The following is an 18,513-nucleotide window of genomic DNA, read 5'->3' on the forward strand; positions in this document are numbered from 1 at the left end:
CATATTTGCTATTTGCTAAACGAGTAGATCTTAAAAGCTCTCATCACAAGAAAAAAAAATGTAACTATGTATGGTAACAGGCCTTAACTAGACTTATTATGTTGATCATTTGACAATACATACAAATATTGAATTATGTTGTAAACCTGAAACTTATACAAGGTCTTATGTCAATTACACCTCAATTAAAAAGATAAAAAATGATAAAATCATTTATAAACTATCCCTGATACTTGTATACTAATACTGAAAGGGCTGAAGTTCTTTTAAAAATGTTTTTTTTAGAAGCAAATGTTCCTGATAAATATTTAGAAGTTAAATATTGCTTTTAAAACACATCAAGTAGTGTATGTTTGTTTTGCCTTATTTCATTGTAAGGTTTCCAGTAGAGTGTCAGTTCTTTTGAGACATAATTTGGAGCCTGTTTTTGGAATATTTTATAATCAAATAAATGAATTTATCATGCTGGAACTATTATTCTTTGGTTCACGGATTAAAATTCATAGACACAGGGCCTATTCTTTTAAGAAATAAACAAAACTCTATGTGACATGACTTGCAGATTTTATCATGAATTCTTCCCAGTAGTAGATAAGGTCCCTTGAAGAATTCAGCAGATATAGTAGTTGTGAAGTCAGAAACGGGAGGTGGACTAAGATGCCAAGAAAGGTGGAAATGTATACTGTGCTACGTTAATGTGCAAGCAGAACTGGGCAGGACAGAGACCAGAGCCTAGAGTCACGTAAAATAGGTGAGTTAGAGGAGGTGTTACCAGAAGAATTGGAGGTTAATGGTGGAACATGCCTCTGTAGAGATGCCTTACAGGGATGATACTATGAGCCTGGTAGCCAACAGACTTTGTTTACGTAAGTGACATTAAGAAAAATCATAGTGAAGTTATTTATGTATCTTGTTCAACTACATGAATTTTCATTGAGTTTCACCTCTGCTACTAACTGGCTTAGCTATGAGAACTTGAACCAGGAGTAGTATTTATTGGTGTTGCAGTTTTTTTTTTTTTTAAGTTTTTTTTCAACGTTTATTTATTTTGGGGACAGAGAGAGACAGAGCATGAACGGGGGAGGGGCAGAGAGAGAGGGAGACACAGAATCGGAAACAGGCTCCAGGCTCTGAGCCATCAGCCCAGAGCCCGACGCGGGGCTCGAACTCACGGAGCGCGAGATCGTGACCTGGCTGAAGTCGGACGCTCAACCGACTGCGCCACCCAGGCGCCCCCGGTGTTGCAGTTTTTTTAAGCCAAAACATCGAGAGGGTTGGACTAGATGACTTGTATACATATAACACTGTACCGATCTGAATTATTATCAACATTTCTAATTGGATTAACAATTATTTTGTAGGTAACGCAGAGATAAACTTCAAGTTGAATTGTTATAACACCTGTATTAATGACGTTTGAATTAATGATGGTTTTTCCTTTCCTGTACATATTGCTTAGTAGTTTCTAGAGACCCAGTGTTTTGTAACCAAAGTGGGAGAATGTCAAATTTAATCAAGAAAACAAAATATTTATTAAGTAAACAATAAGGAACTCTGGGAGAGTGTGACCTGAAGGTCCCAAAGAACTCTATCCCTGATGATCTGGTTATTATTTGATTTATGTCAAATAATAACTGCCCTTGTTTTGACCTAAGAGAGGATTGTCTGGGAAGTTTGTCTCTGAGATAGAGCTGAAGCGTTGCTCTGCAGAGTGTCTGGAGCCTAAGTGTATGCAGAGTGCCCCCCTCTCCGCTCCTTGATAAATAGGGAAAAGGTCCAATTTGCTCCAGCTGGAAAGTTGAAGTCCTTGTTAAATCTATCTATACTCGTTCTGCAAGGAAAAGGACAATCTCTAGTAATATCATTTAACTGTGAGTATTTTGTCTTCTTTCAAAACACAAAATTTTATAATTTTATGCTGTCTAAATTAAATATGAATATTAATTTTGTTGGCAATTTAAACTATTATTAAACTGGAAGATGTTAAGGGTACTTTTGGAACCCTTTAGTTTCCATCATCATTAATTTAATTTTTGCAAAGCAAATAAGCCAATGTTGTTGCTATGATAGTCAAACTATAAAAAGCATTTGCTCCTTGAAAACAAGAAACTTAAGTAGCTTATACAGTGGTTTGGTTTTCCCCTGAAGAATGACAAGGCAATTTTGAACCGTAGTTGGACTTCAGGTGACATTTGATGTATTAATGTAAGTTGATTCACAGTGGTATTTACTCTCATATTTAAAAATGAAATGTGTTTTTAATCAAGAACTTATTCTTAAAACACATTTTATTTTTTAAAGCAATAGGTTATATGTAAATTGAAGCCAACTTGAAATATATTCTGATACGGGTATATTCAGGGAATTACACCTCTGTTCAAAATGCTATGATGATATTTATAAACATTCTTCCAGATTATGGAAGTAGACACAAACTGTATTTCCACATCTCTGAAGTATACATTAAATTCATAGCCATGAATTTTCTAAACATTTAGTCTGTTTTCTCTTTCTTAAGCTGTAAAAATTACTTGACATGATATTAACTAAATATGTTTTTTCATTTAAAACTATATATGGAATTGTAGGATTCCATTTATATGAAATGTCTAGAATAGGCAAATACATAGACACAGAAAGTGGATTGGTGGTTGCTAAGGATTGGGGGGGGGGGGAGAAGAGAATGAGGAGAGACTGTTTATGGGTATAGGATTTCACTTTGCAGTAATAAAAATGCTCTGCAATTAGATGGTGGTGATAGTTGCACACTCTGAGTATTCTAAAAACCACGAATTGTACATTTTAAAAGGGCGAATTTTATATTATGTAAATTACATCTCAAAAAAGCTGCATGATAAAACTATATGTGAAGACTTCACAGTGTAAAATCCTCCAAGTATTCAAAGGTTAAAGGACAGATCCTTGTAAAGGAATCCAGAAGCCTTAATTTGTGCTGTTATTCAAATATATTCTTTTCATTTTCTTTGGTTCCAATAAGCTCAGAGAATTTTGGGTCAAAGAAGTTCTGCTCTGAAAAACCTTTTTATAATTGTGTATCATACAGCACTATCATTCCTTTTTTTCTAGTAGAGGCTACTCTGAAGAGTAAAATGTTTTTCTTATGAAGCTATCTACTTTTCAGTGATATCAGTTTTATGCAATGCATTATTCATGATTCAAGTGACCTATTGCAAGAGTGAAAATGTAAAAACCGTGCCTTTAACGTGTCACTGTAGTTGTCCGGAGTCAATGTTTTTCCTGTTAAAAGTTCTAGCTACGTGAAGATTTCCTACACATGATTTAGGGTTAAGGCAGAGGAGATGCAAATTCATTTCTGCAATTAAGCATCTTTTCAGGTAAATAGCTATTATAATCTGTGGAAAGTACAATTTTTTAATAAAGTTAAATTTGTTCTAGAAAGAAAATACAGACTTTGCCCATGCCAAATTGATCCTCTTGATAAAAGCTTCTCTCTTAACTAAGTTATTTTTGTTTTTAAGTAAATATTTACTAGGAAAGATAACAAAACAGAATCACGCCAGGCCTATTGTTTAACAGGATAGGAAGTCTTTGATTACATACCTTTCTCTATGTTATTAATAATTTACTTAAGTGATCTTAAACTAATTGTACGAACACTGTATTTCTGAAAGCTTTTATTTACTATGTATACATATTAAAATACTTCTATTAAACATCTAAAAGGCTGAAGAAAATTAGTGAAAAATTTTATGTAGAAAATAATACAACATTACTGTGAGCATTTAGAGAGATGAATATTTCATATTTTAAGAAGCATATTTTTAATCAAAGGCTTATTTATGTATGTTTCATTTATGCCCTGGAATATAACAAGTCCATAAACTGATAAAAACAGGTATACTTTAGATAATATTTTTGGGTGTTTATTTACCAGCATTGGAAGGACTGGATTTTAAAACATCATTGTTTGTGATTTGAACCCTGATAGTGTCATTACTACAGGATACTTATGTGTGTCTTTGTCAGGATACTACCAGTTTTGTTTTAATGTGCTACCTCTGGTTTGTTCTATATTATTTCTCAAACTCTCCCTCAGCAAAGTCTGTATTTAAGTAGTACCAAATACTTTTAAATTATCAGACTTCTTCGGATATTCAATATTGTATGAAGCCTCATGGCAAATGCAGCAATTTTAAAAGGAGGGTGAATAACAACTTCAAGTTTTCACATTCATTTATAATTTTATGAAATTGAATTGAGACTCCAAAGAGAAGTTTGGAAAGAACTGAACAGGATCATTGCTAAAAGGGACCACACAAATTAAATGGATCACATTCAGAATTGTTTTTTCTATGGAGGGCCAATTGACCTGTTGCAATATAGGAAACACAGAAGTGTATGCTGACTGATCATACTGATTTTAGTCCTGACTTTTCAAGGAAGGAAAACTTCATATCAAAGTTGCACTTATTTGGGGGCACTGCTTTTGCTTCATCTCTTCCATCCAATGCTCATTCTACTGACTGCTATGCTGTCAGAAGACTGGAGATTCAAACGCTTTTAAAGGAGCATACATTCTGTTAGATGATAAAGGGGACACATTTCAGAGATATTGCTATTTGAACCGTCTTCGTGGACATAGAAACCTTAGCCATGAACTCGTCACATGGGTAACAAATCCAAGTGGAAGATTTTTCAATATAAGCTCAGAGACTGTCTCAGAAGTTGGTCACATAAATTTTCTGGCATGATTTAAAACCCCAATTTCTCCTTTTTTGGTTCTTTTTGAAGGTGAAAACAGTCTTTATCTTCCAGTAGAGAAGATAAAGCTGTAAGATACGATGGACTCTAGGGTGAACTTTATTTTCTTCCAATAATTTTCAATCTCTTAAACTGTGATTTCCTGTTTAAGGGTATTTAAATTTTTGGAGTTCCTTTCTAGGAAATAACAAAAATAAAGACTTTTTTTTCCCCTTAAAGGATAGCCTTAGATTTTGAATAATTTTTCTTATAACAGCTTATGATTTTTAGGCTTTACTATTAAAAATAAAACACTTTCTCCAGTAATCCATAAACTTTCTTTAATAAATAAAAAAATAAAATTTTAGTTAAGCAGAACCAAAATTAATGTTTTAATGTTTAGCATATCATAGGACTATGAAAAATATTTATAGAGGACTTAGAAGATAAACACAAGTGCTATGAAAGGTATTTTTTCTTACTCTTTAATTTCCTTCGTGAAAAAGTCTCATTTTTCTTCCTAGTTCCTCTAAATTTAGAACAGTGAAATCTTGAACCTATTAGAATAGAGATTATGAGAATCAGTTATTAAGACAAGAAGTGTGCTGGATTTTACATACATTAATTAAACTCTCCCAATAATTTTGCCAGGAGGGTTTTATTATTTTTCTTCTACAAATGAGGAAACTAAGGTTTAGGGAGGTTTAATAAATGACCCATAAGTAAGTGGTGAAAGCAGTGTATGAAGCCTGACACCAAAGCTTGGTACACTTTCAAAAGCCACATTAAAAAAAAAAAAAAAGCCACATTGATTATTACCAAGGTTTAATGAGTTATTTGTAAAGAGCTGAGCAATAAGAAATTGGCAAAATTAGGGATGCCTGGGTGGCTCAGTCAGTTAAATGTCCAACTTTGGCTTGGTTCATGATCTCACGTTTCATGGGTTCGAGCCCCACTTCGGGCTCTGCGCTGACAGCTCAGAGCCTGGAGCCTGCTTTGGATTCTGTGTCTCACTATCTCTCTGCCCCTCCCCTGCTCATGATCTCTCTCTCTCTCTCTCTCTCTCTCTCTTTCAAAAATGAACATTAAAAATTAAAAAAAATATATGTATAAAGAAATTGGCAGAATTAATAATTTGGCGTTTAGAAATTGAAAACTCACTATTTTTCCAATTAAAGTATAAATGTAGATGTCTAATTTTAGCATAAATTCTGCTAACTCCTCTTTTTGAAAAATAGTACTGTACTTTTATAAAGTCATGCTGAGTTGATAATCATGCTTTCAGATAGTCTACAAAAGTTTTATTTCCTTCAGGCTCTATTTCAGCATTCACTGATGAGTAAGTGAGAATTGGACCAGAGAATGGCAAATACTTATACCCATACTACATCTGATGGGTACTGTCTTGCTGAACCAGTGCAGTACTATGGTATGTAGACAAATACAGTATAATAGTTAATAAAACATTTGTGTGTGTGTGTGTAATATTGGTTAATAATAGGGTTTTTTAAAAAAGAAATAAACAAGTAAACCAAAGACTTTAAATTATTCTCAACAAGAGGAATTAAAATAAAAAACTTAATAAAAAATTATTCCCTCTACGAGAATATAATTTAAAAAATCAGTAATATTAAAATATTGTAGGCCAGAATCAATTGTAAAAGGGAAAAGACCAGCGTGCTTGGGTAACTCAGTTGGTTGAGCATCAGACTCTTGATTTTGGCTCAGGTTATGATCTCACAGTTCATGGGATGGAGTCCTGAGTTGGGCTTTGCGCTGATAGCTAGGAGCCTGCTTGGGATTCTCTCTCCCTTGCTCTGACCCTTGTCCGTGTGCCTGCAGGAGTACTCTCTCTCTCTCAAAATAAATAAACTTTTTTTAAAAAAAGGAGGGAAAATCAAGATAGTACAAAATTGTATTTAATTTTTAAAATGTGAATTAACATGCACATTAGAAGTTGTTTTAGGAGTTAGTTGTAGCTAGTTCACATGCAATTTAGTAAATGTAGCTCAGAGTGCTATTCAATAGACTTGAAATTTTAATCTTGATATAAGATTTTTATCAAAGGGAAAGAAATAGAAACAGAATGCAGGATATGACAGGAATTTTCTCCAAAAAGAGTAAGGCTATAATATAAATTTATTTTAGGGGCAGTTTTCTTGTTAGGGGTAAGGTTAGGGTTGAGATTTCAACTCGGATTGCCATGACAATGGAACATCAGCCAGTATTCTACAGTCTTTTGACACTCAGTCAAGAAGGGCCTTCTTCTTTTAAAAAAAGTTACATTGTTTTTACTGATAACCTTTCTTTTCATATCAGGTGGTCATTAGTATTTACTCAACACTTAGCATTAGACTGAATGCTCTAAGATTGCAAGTGACTTATGTGAGTTAGTTAATGAAAATTATAGTGTTTACTGATCTTGGTAGAATTTTGAGGTTAATCACCTGGTGATTCAGCATCAGGAAAAGTACAAATATTGCTAGTTACAGACATAGGGCACTCAGTACTCCTGGATCCATTTGGAGCCAATTTTCTGGATTTAGATTTAACAATTTTGCTGGAAGTGAAAAGTAAGTTGGTGTTTGGGAGCTTCTGATAACTATAATAGTGATATTCATTAAGCATTATTTTGTATTTTATGTTTTATGTTTTATATTTGCTTTTGCATACCATCTTTTATTTATCCTTACAGTAACCCTTTGAGGTAGGTGAACTTATCACCACATAATTGCTAGTTAGAACTGTTAGTCAACAAAACACAAAAGAAACTAGTAATTTAAATCAGGCCTATGAATTGCAAAGGAGAGTGTTAAGGTATATTAAATGGGGAGTTCAAGTAAATAATATTTTTTTAATTAATTTATTTATTTTGAGAGAGAGAGAGAAAGCACGAGTCAGGGAGGGGCAGAGAGAGAGAGGGAGAGAGAGAATCCCAAGCAGGCTCCACGCTGTCAGCACAAAGCCCAACACGGGACTTGAACTCATGAACTGAACTCATGAACTGTGAAATCATGACCTGAGCTGAAGTTGGACACTTAACTGACTGAGCCAGCTAGGAGCCCCAGAAAAAAAATTTTTCTTTGCTTGAAATAACCAGGTAACTGGTAAAATTGTATTTCAGGTTGGTATTTTGGGGAGGTGCTAATTTATGAATTCATCTCTTTGTTGGCCTGACTGCACTGCAAACGGTTGTATCCACAATAAGGGAAATGCATACGGTGGGGAAAACCTTCTTTCATTCCAAACTTTGGGAAATACGCATTTGTATTTAAGACGGAGGCTGGAGTTGGTATGCAGGCCGTTAGCAACGACTGCCCTTTCTCCCAGCTCCTGGGCAACCTCTGCATACCACTGGGACGGCAGCACTTACGATGCATTGCAATACAGTTTACTGCCTGCTCCTCATGCTGGACAGCAAGTCCTTGGGATGTAGTGGACATGTTGAACTGTTTGTTGAGCATAAAACTCTTTGACCTTTGAAAACAATTATGAAATTTTGACTTTTTACCATTTGTTCTTTGTTTATGCTAAAAACACCTAGATATTCTGCCAGAGCAAATCAGTTATCAGCTGTACGACACTGATTTTCAAGAATCGCCTTTTTGCCAGTATTCTACCGTCCAGTTGCCAACAGCTCTACAGTCCCAATCTTTACAAAGTCATTTCAACACTTACAGCTTGGATCCACAGTTCAGTGGTGGAGAATGTGGACTTGTTTCCTGTGAATTAAATAAACCCACTTATGTGGTTGACCATGATGTTGAAGATGGATACTCTGGAATAAAAAGGTCCAGACTAACTCATTCTTCTATGCGAATTAAGAGACAGGAAGACCTCTGTGTAGTTTGTGGTGATAAAGCATCAGGATATCATTATAATGCACTTACTTGTGAAGGTTGCAAAGGTAAGGATAAAGTTAAAACGAAACTGAAGTCCTAGTGTTCACTGACGAGACATGAAATTTTAGGCCTGTAAGAATAGCCTTACTTTTTAAAGTGTGAAAAAGAAAACCAGGGAGACCCATTGATGTATTTAAAGGTGATCCATCTGTGGCATAAAAGACATGAAAGTGGAATGTAATAAAGTTTTGATTTAGTTTTCATTTTTGATGAAAGCTTTTACATTTAAATACAAACTTCAATATTTATATAATAGCAGGAGGTTTCTGTGTTCCTAGATGAATCTGATATTGGAATGGAAAATGACTTTTAAAACCATCTGAAGGGTAACTAATACATCTTCTCACGCGGCTGGTATAATTCATGCATTAGAAAGGAATTAGAAATTAAATGACTTCTATGAGTCTATTTTAATTCTTTTGGAATGCTTTTTTGAAAACAAATGGGAAGTTTGCAACCAAAGATCATTATTGACAATGAAATTTTCAAAAAGTGAAATAGCCCTTGATGAAATTTCGAGGTATTAAAACACTTCTGCACTATTTTTATTTACAAATGCAATGTTGAGACAGACCTGGAACTGCTTAGGCCAATGCAGCACTAGGGAAACACACCTATTAGAAGTTCACGGTGAAGACTTACTGTCAGAATCTCACAGCATACCCCTCACAAAGAATAGCCAAATAAAGACTGTGGGAAATGAAGTACCAGCTTTGTGAATAGAATAGCTGGGCATGTATTTGCTTACTCTTAAAATGCAGGGCCTTGATGTTAAAACTAGGTGGAGGATGAGGCATAGTTCTTGAAGACTTCAGCTGACCTTTCTGCTCCCTTTGTTGAATCTAAGTCATGAAACTCTCACTCTCAAGTGTGGCTACAGAAAAAAGGTATGGCAGGCCTCTGAGAGAGGCATTGACATGGCTTATCAACTTTACTGCTTGGAATGGATTAAGAAGGTAGCAGGGGTGACTACAGAGAAATGGGAAATAAAAGAGGAAATGGGAAGGGGGACTGCTATGCATGGATTTAGGAAATGAAAAAGAAAATATAGATACCTCCACCAAAACACACACACACATAACACAGCCAACTCAATGTCTCAGGCCAAATAACTTAAAAATATTTTCTCACCTGTGGGGGTGCTAAAAAAGGAAGGACAGGGGACTAAGTTTCGAAGAATATCTCTTCCTTTATGGATTGAGGTGGAAATGTGAGGAGAGCAGAAAAGAGGTTTCACCTGAGCACATATTCTTTCAAAGGCAGCTAGAGAGATGCTTCATGGAATCTTGATAGTCTGCAGAACATAGTTATAAAAATGCTTTAGATGATATAGTGTAACCATAGTAAAATAGATAAAATAAAATCTTAATGTGTTGGAGCTATTTAGTTTAATTTTCGGATGTGATTATTGAAAGGAATACCCTTGGAATAGAATATTATCAATCACGAGGGAATATAAATGTATATCAAGCCAAACCTTCTTATTGATAGAAAAACACACTTTATTGAAATAATTTTATTTTGATCATTTTACTAGGAAGGTATATATTAATAAAAAACAACTAAAAATACCTAATCGTAAGTTTTAAAAGTAGTTTTTCTTGTCATTAGGTTTTTTTCGACGTAGCATCACCAAAAATGCAGTATATCATTGCAAGAATGGTGGCCACTGTGAAATGGACATGTACATGCGTAGGAAATGTCAAGAGTGCAGACTAAAAAAGTGTAAGGCAGTAGGAATGTTGGCAGAATGTAAGTATTATTGTGGATTTGGGGGCTCTTTTTTTGAGGGGGATTTTAGTTTTTCTTATCTTCCTGACAACTTAATGCATTCCTCAGATTGTCATTTTGAATTGTAACATAGTTGTCTAGATTTAAGCTATTTCTCTAGCAACTGATAAATTAGGATGACCAGTAACCAATCTAGGTAATTATTTCCATAAACCCCGTTCTATACTATATTGCTCTAATTTTGCCAGTAATCATATGTTCTTAACTGGAAATCCTTGTACTGCCATATTACTTAACCTAAAGTTATATAATGTATCTATAAAGAGCAGAATTTTATTAAAAAAAATTTTTTTTTTAACGTTTATTTTTGGGACAGAGAGAGACAGAGCATGAATGGGGGAGGGGCAGAGAGAGAGAGGGAGACACAGAATCGGAAGCAGGCTCCAGGCTCTGAGCCATCAGCCCAGAGCCCGACGCGGGGCTCGAACCCACGGACCGCGAGATCGTGACCTGAGCTGAAGTCGGACGCCCAACCGACTGAGCCACCCAGGCTCCCCAAAAGAGCAGAATTTTAAATTGGTAGTTCCCCTTCTTTGGTCTGGTATCTTTACAAGCCTACATGATACCATGATAGGGAAGTAGAGCCTACTAACAACCCATAGGTGTCAAAACCCAACTCAACAGGCAGAAGAGTACCTAAGCTGTTTGGGTTCCTGGTATGTTCACTGAGTTTTTACCTGATAACTTACATGATGTCATTTAATCCTCAGAGTAGCACTAAGATTTTGGCATTATTTCCTCAATTTCTCCTATTTCCCAGGGCTCAAAATCTCATGGTGATTTCAAAATTTCATTTTTCTTAGTAAGGTACTATCAGGGTTTTCTTCTCATGTCTACTCTTGCACACACTCTTATCATCTTGCACTTATACTATTAATTTTATGGCTATTTCTTCATTTTCTGTTTTTTAGTTCAATCTACCTTCCACTGCTATAATATTCTTCAATTTTTATTAAGTTACATTCTTGTTCAATAAATACCAATGCAGTATCCTGTTTATTTTATACAGCTTATTATAATAAAATCCAAACTCTTCAAAGTTTTTGAGCGAAAGGATTCCTATTTAAGATTCTAGGGTTGGAGAAGATCTTAAGGTTATCCTGTCCAGCCTGAATCCTTTACTTTATCCCTGTCTTGAGACTGCTCGGGCTGCCATAACAAAATACCATTTTCTTGTCTTGTTAGGAAAAAATTCACTTAGCTCATTTGAAAAATCACAAAATATTCTCTTGACCTTATATAAAAATCAAAGAAAAAAGCTCATGGATAAGGTAGTTAGTTCAACTGCTATACCAATTGATATTTTATATTAGTTCCAAGATCTAATTAATGTGTATATTTCTCTGACATAAAAAGGTCTAAACTTATAGTTTGGAGATGCAAAATTAATTTTTAATTTATGTCTAGGCTATGTACTTTTTTTGATGTTTATTTATTTTTTGAGACACAGTGCGAGTGGGGGAGGGGCAGAGAGAGAGGGAGATGCAGAATCCGAAGCAGGCTCCAGGCTCTGAGCTGTCAGCACAAAGCCTGATTGATGCGTGGCTTGAATTCACGGGCCATGAGATCATGACCTGAGCCGAAGTTGGAAGCTCAACCGACTAAGCCACCCCGGTGCCCGTAGGCTAACTATGTATTTTTAAGCAGAAGGTAGTGATGGAAGGAAAAGGAGAAAGTAACGTAGTAAATTTAATTGCTGCTTGCCATAAAAGAAAGATTCTTTGTGAAAAGACAGGTCTATGATTATATATGTATCCAGTATAAGACAATTTTCATCAAATCCTAGAATGTTATTTGCCATACCTAAAACATTTTATATGAATTTTGTAATATCACAGGTTTGCTCACAGAAATCCAATGCAAATCAAAGAGACTTCGAAAGAATTTTAAGCAGAAGAATAGTTTTTCCTCTAGCATCAAAGTGGAAGAGGAAGTAGACAACAAGCTTGTATCATCCACCACTAGATCTGGAAAAGTGGCAAGACTCTTCTTATAAAATTTTTTGTTTCTTTAATGATGACATGATGTCTTGTTTAATAAGAATTCATTATAGTTCTCCTCCCTCCCCCATGTTTTCTTACAGATTAAGGAGAGCATGGAACTAACTCACGAGGAACATCAGCTCATTAAGGACATTATGGCTGCTCATCAAAAATACACAAGTCCTTTAGAGGAAACAAAGATGTTTGTATGTGTTCATTATTGGCAGGAAATAATTTATAACTAATTATGTTAGAAAATAAGAGTGTCAATGTGAAAGTTAAAAAATTAAACTTGTAATTTAAAAGTTAAACATTTTAATTTACTTAAAAGAAAAAAATCTGTTAACCTTATTTCTTTTTGCTGGCTAGCTCCAGAAGTATGCAAATCCTGAGCTGAGCTTTTTGCAACTCTCGGAGACCATGGTCCTACACCTACAGGGGTTAGTGGATTTTACCAAGGGACTCCCAGGTAATCACTTCACCTTTGGAAAAAAAATTACTTTAACACTTTTTTTTTAATTAAAAAAATTTTTTTTAATGCTTTTATTTATTTTTTTGAGACAGAGAGAGACAGAGCATGAGCAGGGGAGGGGCAGAGAGAGGGGGAGACACAGAATCTGAAGCAGGGTCCAGGCTCTGAACTGGCAGCATAGAGCCCGATGTGGGGCCTGAACTCATGGACCGCGAGATCATGACCTGAGCTGAAGTCAGACGCATAACCGACTGAGCCACCCAGGCGCCCCAACACTTTTTTTTTTTTTAAGTTTCCTATTATAAAGGAAGGGGACCATTTAGGAAAACAAAAACCTCTATTTTTCCAGCAAAGCTGGTGGAAATGGTTCATTTTGTCTGCTTTAATTTTTTTTTTTTAACGTTTTATTTATTTTTGAGACAGGGAGAGACAGAGCATGAACAGGGGAGGGTCAGAGAGAGGGAGACACAGAATCTGAAACAGGCTCCAGGCTCTGAGCTGTCAGCACAGAGCCTGATGCGGGGCTCGAACTCACGGATTGTGAGATCATGACCTGAGCTGAAGTCAGCCGCTTAACCGACTGAGCCACCCAGGCGCCCCATTTTGTCTGCTTTAAACAATCAGGTAGTTGAAAGTATAAATATTTTAAAATATTCAAATGACTCCAAGGACTTAGGAGCAAGAGAAATAATATGACTGACTGTATCTTTTAACTTTAGCTAAAACATGAAACAAACAAAATTGCCGGTACAGTATGAAAAAATCAAGGTACAGTTGGCCAAAACTTACCTATCTACATATACAGATAACTCACTGTAAAAATAAATTCTTTGAGGCTAAACTATGTTTGATTTGCTCTTGCCATATGAAAGTATTATTATCTAGTTCTGATGAAAGTGCTCCAAAATATTATCATGTGGAATCAAGAATTTTATTTAGATTTGAAGTTACAAATTGTGATTATTCTAAGGAAACATTTAGGATTTATATTATAACTAAATGGATAGTTAAAAATACTAAATCTTAGGGGTGCCTGGGTGGCGCAGTCGGTTAAGCGTCCGACTTCAGCCAGGTCACGATCTCGCGGTCGGTGAGGTCATGATCTCGCGGTCGGTGAGTTCGAGCCCCGCATCGGGCTCTGAGCTGATGGCTCAGAGCCTGGAGCCTATTTTGGATTCTGTGTCTCCCTCTCTCTCTGCCCCTCCCCCGTTCATGCTTTGTCTCTCTCTGTCCCAAAAATAAATAAAAACATTGAAAAAAAAATTTAAAAATACTAAATCTTATACCTGAAAATTATCTTTTCATTATTGATTTCAAACAATTATGTGATCTTTTGTTAAAGGATTTGAAAATTTGACAACTGAGGACCAGACTGCATTACGTAAAGGATCAAAAACTGAAGTGATGTTTCTTCACGGGGCCCAACTTTACAGCCTGAAAGAATGTCTTTCGTCAGCTTCTGAAAGTAAAAAAGTCCGGCCAACATAACCTTACTGTTAACAGTTACTATTAAATACAGCAACAAATTATACAACATTGAGTTATTTTTCTTATTGTATTTTTGTTTTACTAGTTAGTGTAGTAATAAGAATTTCATAATAGCTTTTCTAATTCATTGGTCTAGCTTTTGCTTTTCTTTTAAAGTAAACCATTTTTATTATATGGCATCATAAGAAAAATCTTTTTGGAAGGTTTTCTACACAAAATTTATATAAAATCTAAACTATTAATCTCGCTTCCTGTTTCAGTAATAAAAATTATAAATCTACCATTTGTTGGGAATGTTTCCTAACAGATTAGAGAGAATGGATTTACTATCTGTGTAAAGTTTTTTTCAAAAATCAGACTTTATGTTTTCCCCTGTTACTAGGTACTATGAGAATATCAGATCATTCAGATCACTCACTGAATTGTCACAATCAGAGTGTTAATAGAAGTGTTATTTATTCTATGGAAACCTTTTGCAACGAAGACTGTCCTCCTACTACACTGACTGGTAATATTACATATCATACAAAATATAATGGGTGGAAAAAATTGGTCAGATATAATATTTTATTTTATTATTCTGCTTTAAGAAAAAATGATAATGACAATATGTTTGATTCTGACTATGTTCTGACGAAAATACATTTGATATTAATCTTTTTAGGTATTGCTGAAGAATTTATTAACACATTGTTTTACTTCTACAGAAGAATGAGTGAGCTTAATATTACTAATACTGAATATGCTCTGCTTGCAGCAACAACTGTGTTTTTTTCAGGTAAAAACCATTCAAAAGTAAAAATTTGGATTAAGTTTGGCAATCAAATCATGATGTCTGTGGTTATTACATTATTCACTGATGCCAAATGTAACAGTTTTGTTTCATCAAAATCTCTTTCTCCTTGAGAGAATTCTCTTTAGCTTACAAACATGCTATAATTTCTCGCATCTCAAAAAACGCCTTCTTGACCTATAATCCCCTTTCAGCTGTTCTCCCATTTCTCTGTTCTACTTTACAGAAAAAAAAAACTTTTTGAGTTGTCTGTGCTCCTGCCTTTATTTCTCTCATTTACTCATGAACCCACTGCAGTCAGATTTTGTCCCCTTCTTTCCATTCTGCCATAACTTGTCAAGATCTTTAATAATCTGGCATTGCTGATTCCAGTGGTCAATTCTTAGTCCTTATTGCACTTGACCCATCATCAACTTCATCTGACAGAGCAGATCATTCCTTCTTTCTTGGAACACTTTCATCACTTGGCTTCTGTTGGTCACTCCCTCCCTCTTGAAAAAAAAAATTTTCCCCACTTAATTTCCAGGACATCACACTCTCTTGATTGTCCTCCTCAATGACTGCTCTTTCCATCTCCTTTGTTGACTCCTCCTCATCTTTCACACTGATAAATGCTAAGAGTGTTCTAAGGCTCAGTTCTTTTCTCTTCCATACTCACTTCCTCTGAAATTTCATCCTATCTCATGACTTTGAACACCATCTACATGTTAACAACTCTCAAATTTTTTTATCTGAGAGAGAGAGAGAGAGAGAGAGAGAGAGAGAGAACGCGTGTGTGTGCAGGAGAGTGAGTGGGGGAGGGGCAGAGGGAGTGAGAACTTAGGCAGTCTCCTTGCTGAGCCTGAGCTGAGCATGGAGCCTGATGTGTGGGGCTCAATCCCATGACCCTGGGATCACAACCTGAGCCAAAATCAAGAGTTGGATGCTCAACTGACTAAGCCACCCAGGCGACCCAGCCAATTCCCAAATTTATATACCAGCTTGGACTGCTCCCCTAACTCCACTAAATAGCCTACTCAAGATTTCAACCTGCAGTAAGGCATATCAAATTTAACCTATCCCAAGATGAACTCCTGATCTCTCCCCGATCCTCCTATGTTCTTCCTCCATCTTTACTAAATGGCATCTCCATCCTTCAAGTTGCACAAACCAAAAACCCATATCAAAAAGGCAACATCTCCTGTTGGCTCTAGCCTCAGAATATATCCAGAACTCAACCATGTCTTACTGTTCTGTTCCTGCCACCCTAATTCAAACTAGTGTCCTTTTTTGCTTTCCTGTTTCTGCCACAGCCACATTTTTTTTCCCACATTACTTTTGATACATTTTGTTACTTGAAAATGTCAAGCAGTCTCCTGCCACAGGTTGTACTGTACTTGACAAATATCCTTGGAAAGCTATTTCCCCAGAATAGCTACATGCCTCCCTCCTTCATCTTGGATCTCTGCTAAATGTCATCCTATCTCTGATTATCCTTTTAACAATAGCTAGTGTGCCCCCCCCCAAATTCTTATCCCTTTCTCTATTTGTCTCTGTAACACATATCATTGTCATATTATATTTTTATTTAAAATGTGTATATGTCTCTTTTCTCATCCACTCCTCCCAAACTCAGGATATAAGCTTAATGAGGGCAGGAAATTGTGTCTATTTATGTTCACTGCTGTATCTCTACCAAAATGCCTGGATAAATAATTGTTGCCTAGGCATTAAGAAATTCTTGGTTGGTTCTTATTTTTATAACTAGGTACTTAAGAAGCTTAACCTTTTGGGGCACCTGGGTGGCTCAGTCAGTTAAGCGTCCGACTTCAGCTCAGGTCATGATCTCACAGTCCGTGAGTTTGAGCCCCGTGTCAGGCTCTGTGCTGACAGCTCAGAGCCTGGAGCCTGCTTCAGATTCTGTGTCTCCCTCTCTCTCTGCCCCTCCCCTGCTCATGCTCTGTCTCTCTCTCTCTCTCTCTCTCAAAAATAAATAAAAACATTAAAAAAATAAAAAAAAATTAAAAAAAGAAGCTTCACCTTTTACTTATTGTTGACCTGGAGGAAATTAATCTTTTTAAGTTTCAAGTAAGCTTGAAACTTGCTTTTATATTCTTACAACCACTTACTGACCTTTCTCTTCCTATTTGACTTCTCTACATCTTAAGAAGCTTGTCCAAAAAACAGCGGTAATAATAGAATTTACCTCATAGTGTACTCTGAAGACTAAATAAGACATTGCATGAAATAAGTTACTTAGTGTAATATCTGGCATATATTAAGGGTTCAGTAAATATTTGCTATTTTTATTATTTACAAACTGTATTGTTTTCAATGAATTTGCTATCTTTTACCACTTTCCAGTGTTCATTAAGATGTATATGATGATGTTTTTCAGATCGTCCATGCCTTAAAAATAAGCAATATGTGGAAAATTTACAAGAACCAGTTTTACAGATTTTATACAAATATTCAAAAATTTATCATCCAGAAGACCTACAGCATTTTGCTCGTCTCATAGGGAGGCTCACAGAACTGAGGACACTGAATCACAACTACTCAGAAATACTTAGCACTTGGAAAGCAAAGGACCAAATTGGCTAGTTTACTCTCAGAGAAATGGAATTTGTATTCACATTGCTGAAATTTTAGAATGTGGTTGTGGTTTGTCTTAAAACTTTCAAAATCTAGATTGTTTATCATTATAGGATGACTGCTTTGAAAAACATAAACAGGATTGCTAGGTTACCAATGTATCAGCATAAAATGGGACATTATCAGTGCTCATCAAATTTTGTGGGATATAGGACCACCACTAGAGGGACATCCAGGATTCTTTTCCAGATTTGACTCAAAAGAAGCAAGGATTATTGTTTGCATGGTTCCTTCTAAAGGGAAAAATGCTAAATAGAGTTCTTTCCTGAAGATGCTCTACTTTTTCCCTTTAGTAGAAAACTGAACGAAAATATGTAGATTACTTATAGACATGAGAAAGGGTATCTAGTGGAAACAATTGTAATCAGAATAAAGGCAGTTTGTGAACCTCATTAATTAGGCCAGATTGATGGATAAAGAACTAACATTTTAAACATATTCCTGTTATGGCATTTTATGAATTATTAAAGAGGAACAAAACTTTGTTCAACTCTTACCTTTTCTTAATGTTTTTTAAAAAGAAATCTTTTATAAGTCTAAATTAAAAAAAATTGTGATGGTAAAATATTGAAAAAAGTTAAAATGACAAATCATTAAAATGGTTTTTAAAAATGTTTTTTTAACGTTTATTCATTTTTTGAGAGACAGAGCGTGAGGTGGGGAGGGGCAGAGAGAGAAGGGGAGACACAGAATCCGACGACGCAGGCTCCAGGCTCTGAGCTGTCGGCA

General features: G+C 35.5%; 1 protein-coding gene and 1 long non-coding RNA gene across 8 annotated transcripts in view; one reads left to right on the forward strand and one right to left on the reverse strand.

Annotated features, from left to right (window-relative positions):
- The window catches only part of LOC101098124 (bile acid receptor-like), a 50,450-nt gene extending 32,170 nt beyond the window's left edge, over window positions 1-18,280 (forward strand). For 2 of the 3 annotated variants that reach the window (XM_045033318.1, XM_045033319.1), the window contains exons 2-11: window positions 6,037-6,151; window positions 8,267-8,629; window positions 10,236-10,376; window positions 12,254-12,393; window positions 12,499-12,603; window positions 12,767-12,866; window positions 14,212-14,334; window positions 14,740-14,865; window positions 15,022-15,135; window positions 17,528-18,280. In XM_045033318.1, coding sequence (XP_044889253.1) covers window positions 6,085-6,151; window positions 8,267-8,629; window positions 10,236-10,376; window positions 12,254-12,393; window positions 12,499-12,603; window positions 12,767-12,866; window positions 14,212-14,334; window positions 14,740-14,865; window positions 15,022-15,135; window positions 17,528-17,733 — 1,485 coding nt within the window. In that variant the 5' untranslated portion in view covers window positions 6,037-6,084 and the 3' untranslated portion in view covers window positions 17,734-18,280. Of the gene's footprint in view, window positions 1-1,327; window positions 1,872-6,036; window positions 6,152-8,266; window positions 8,630-10,235; window positions 10,377-12,253; window positions 12,394-12,498; window positions 12,604-12,766; window positions 12,867-14,211; window positions 14,335-14,739; window positions 14,866-15,021; window positions 15,136-17,527 lie in introns of those variants that run through there. The other variant, XM_019837668.3, reaches the window with a different exon arrangement.
- LOC109503028 overlaps window positions 1-18,513 on the reverse strand; it is a 43,152-nt gene that overhangs the window by 22,683 nt on the left and 1,956 nt on the right. For 4 of the 5 annotated variants that reach the window (XR_006582891.1, XR_006582892.1, XR_002744677.2 and 1 more), the window contains exons 2-4: window positions 9,756-9,918; window positions 8,096-8,199; window positions 5,205-5,279 (exon numbers count right to left, since the gene is read on the reverse strand). This is a non-coding gene — a long non-coding RNA (uncharacterized LOC109503028). The remainder of the gene's footprint in view (window positions 1-5,204; window positions 5,280-8,095; window positions 8,200-9,755; window positions 9,919-18,513) is intronic. The other variant, XR_002744678.2, reaches the window with a different exon arrangement.

This window comes from Felis catus, chromosome C1, assembly GCF_018350175.1.
Source record: "Felis catus isolate Fca126 chromosome C1, F.catus_Fca126_mat1.0, whole genome shotgun sequence".
Lineage (NCBI taxonomy): Eukaryota > Metazoa > Chordata > Mammalia > Carnivora > Felidae > Felis > Felis catus.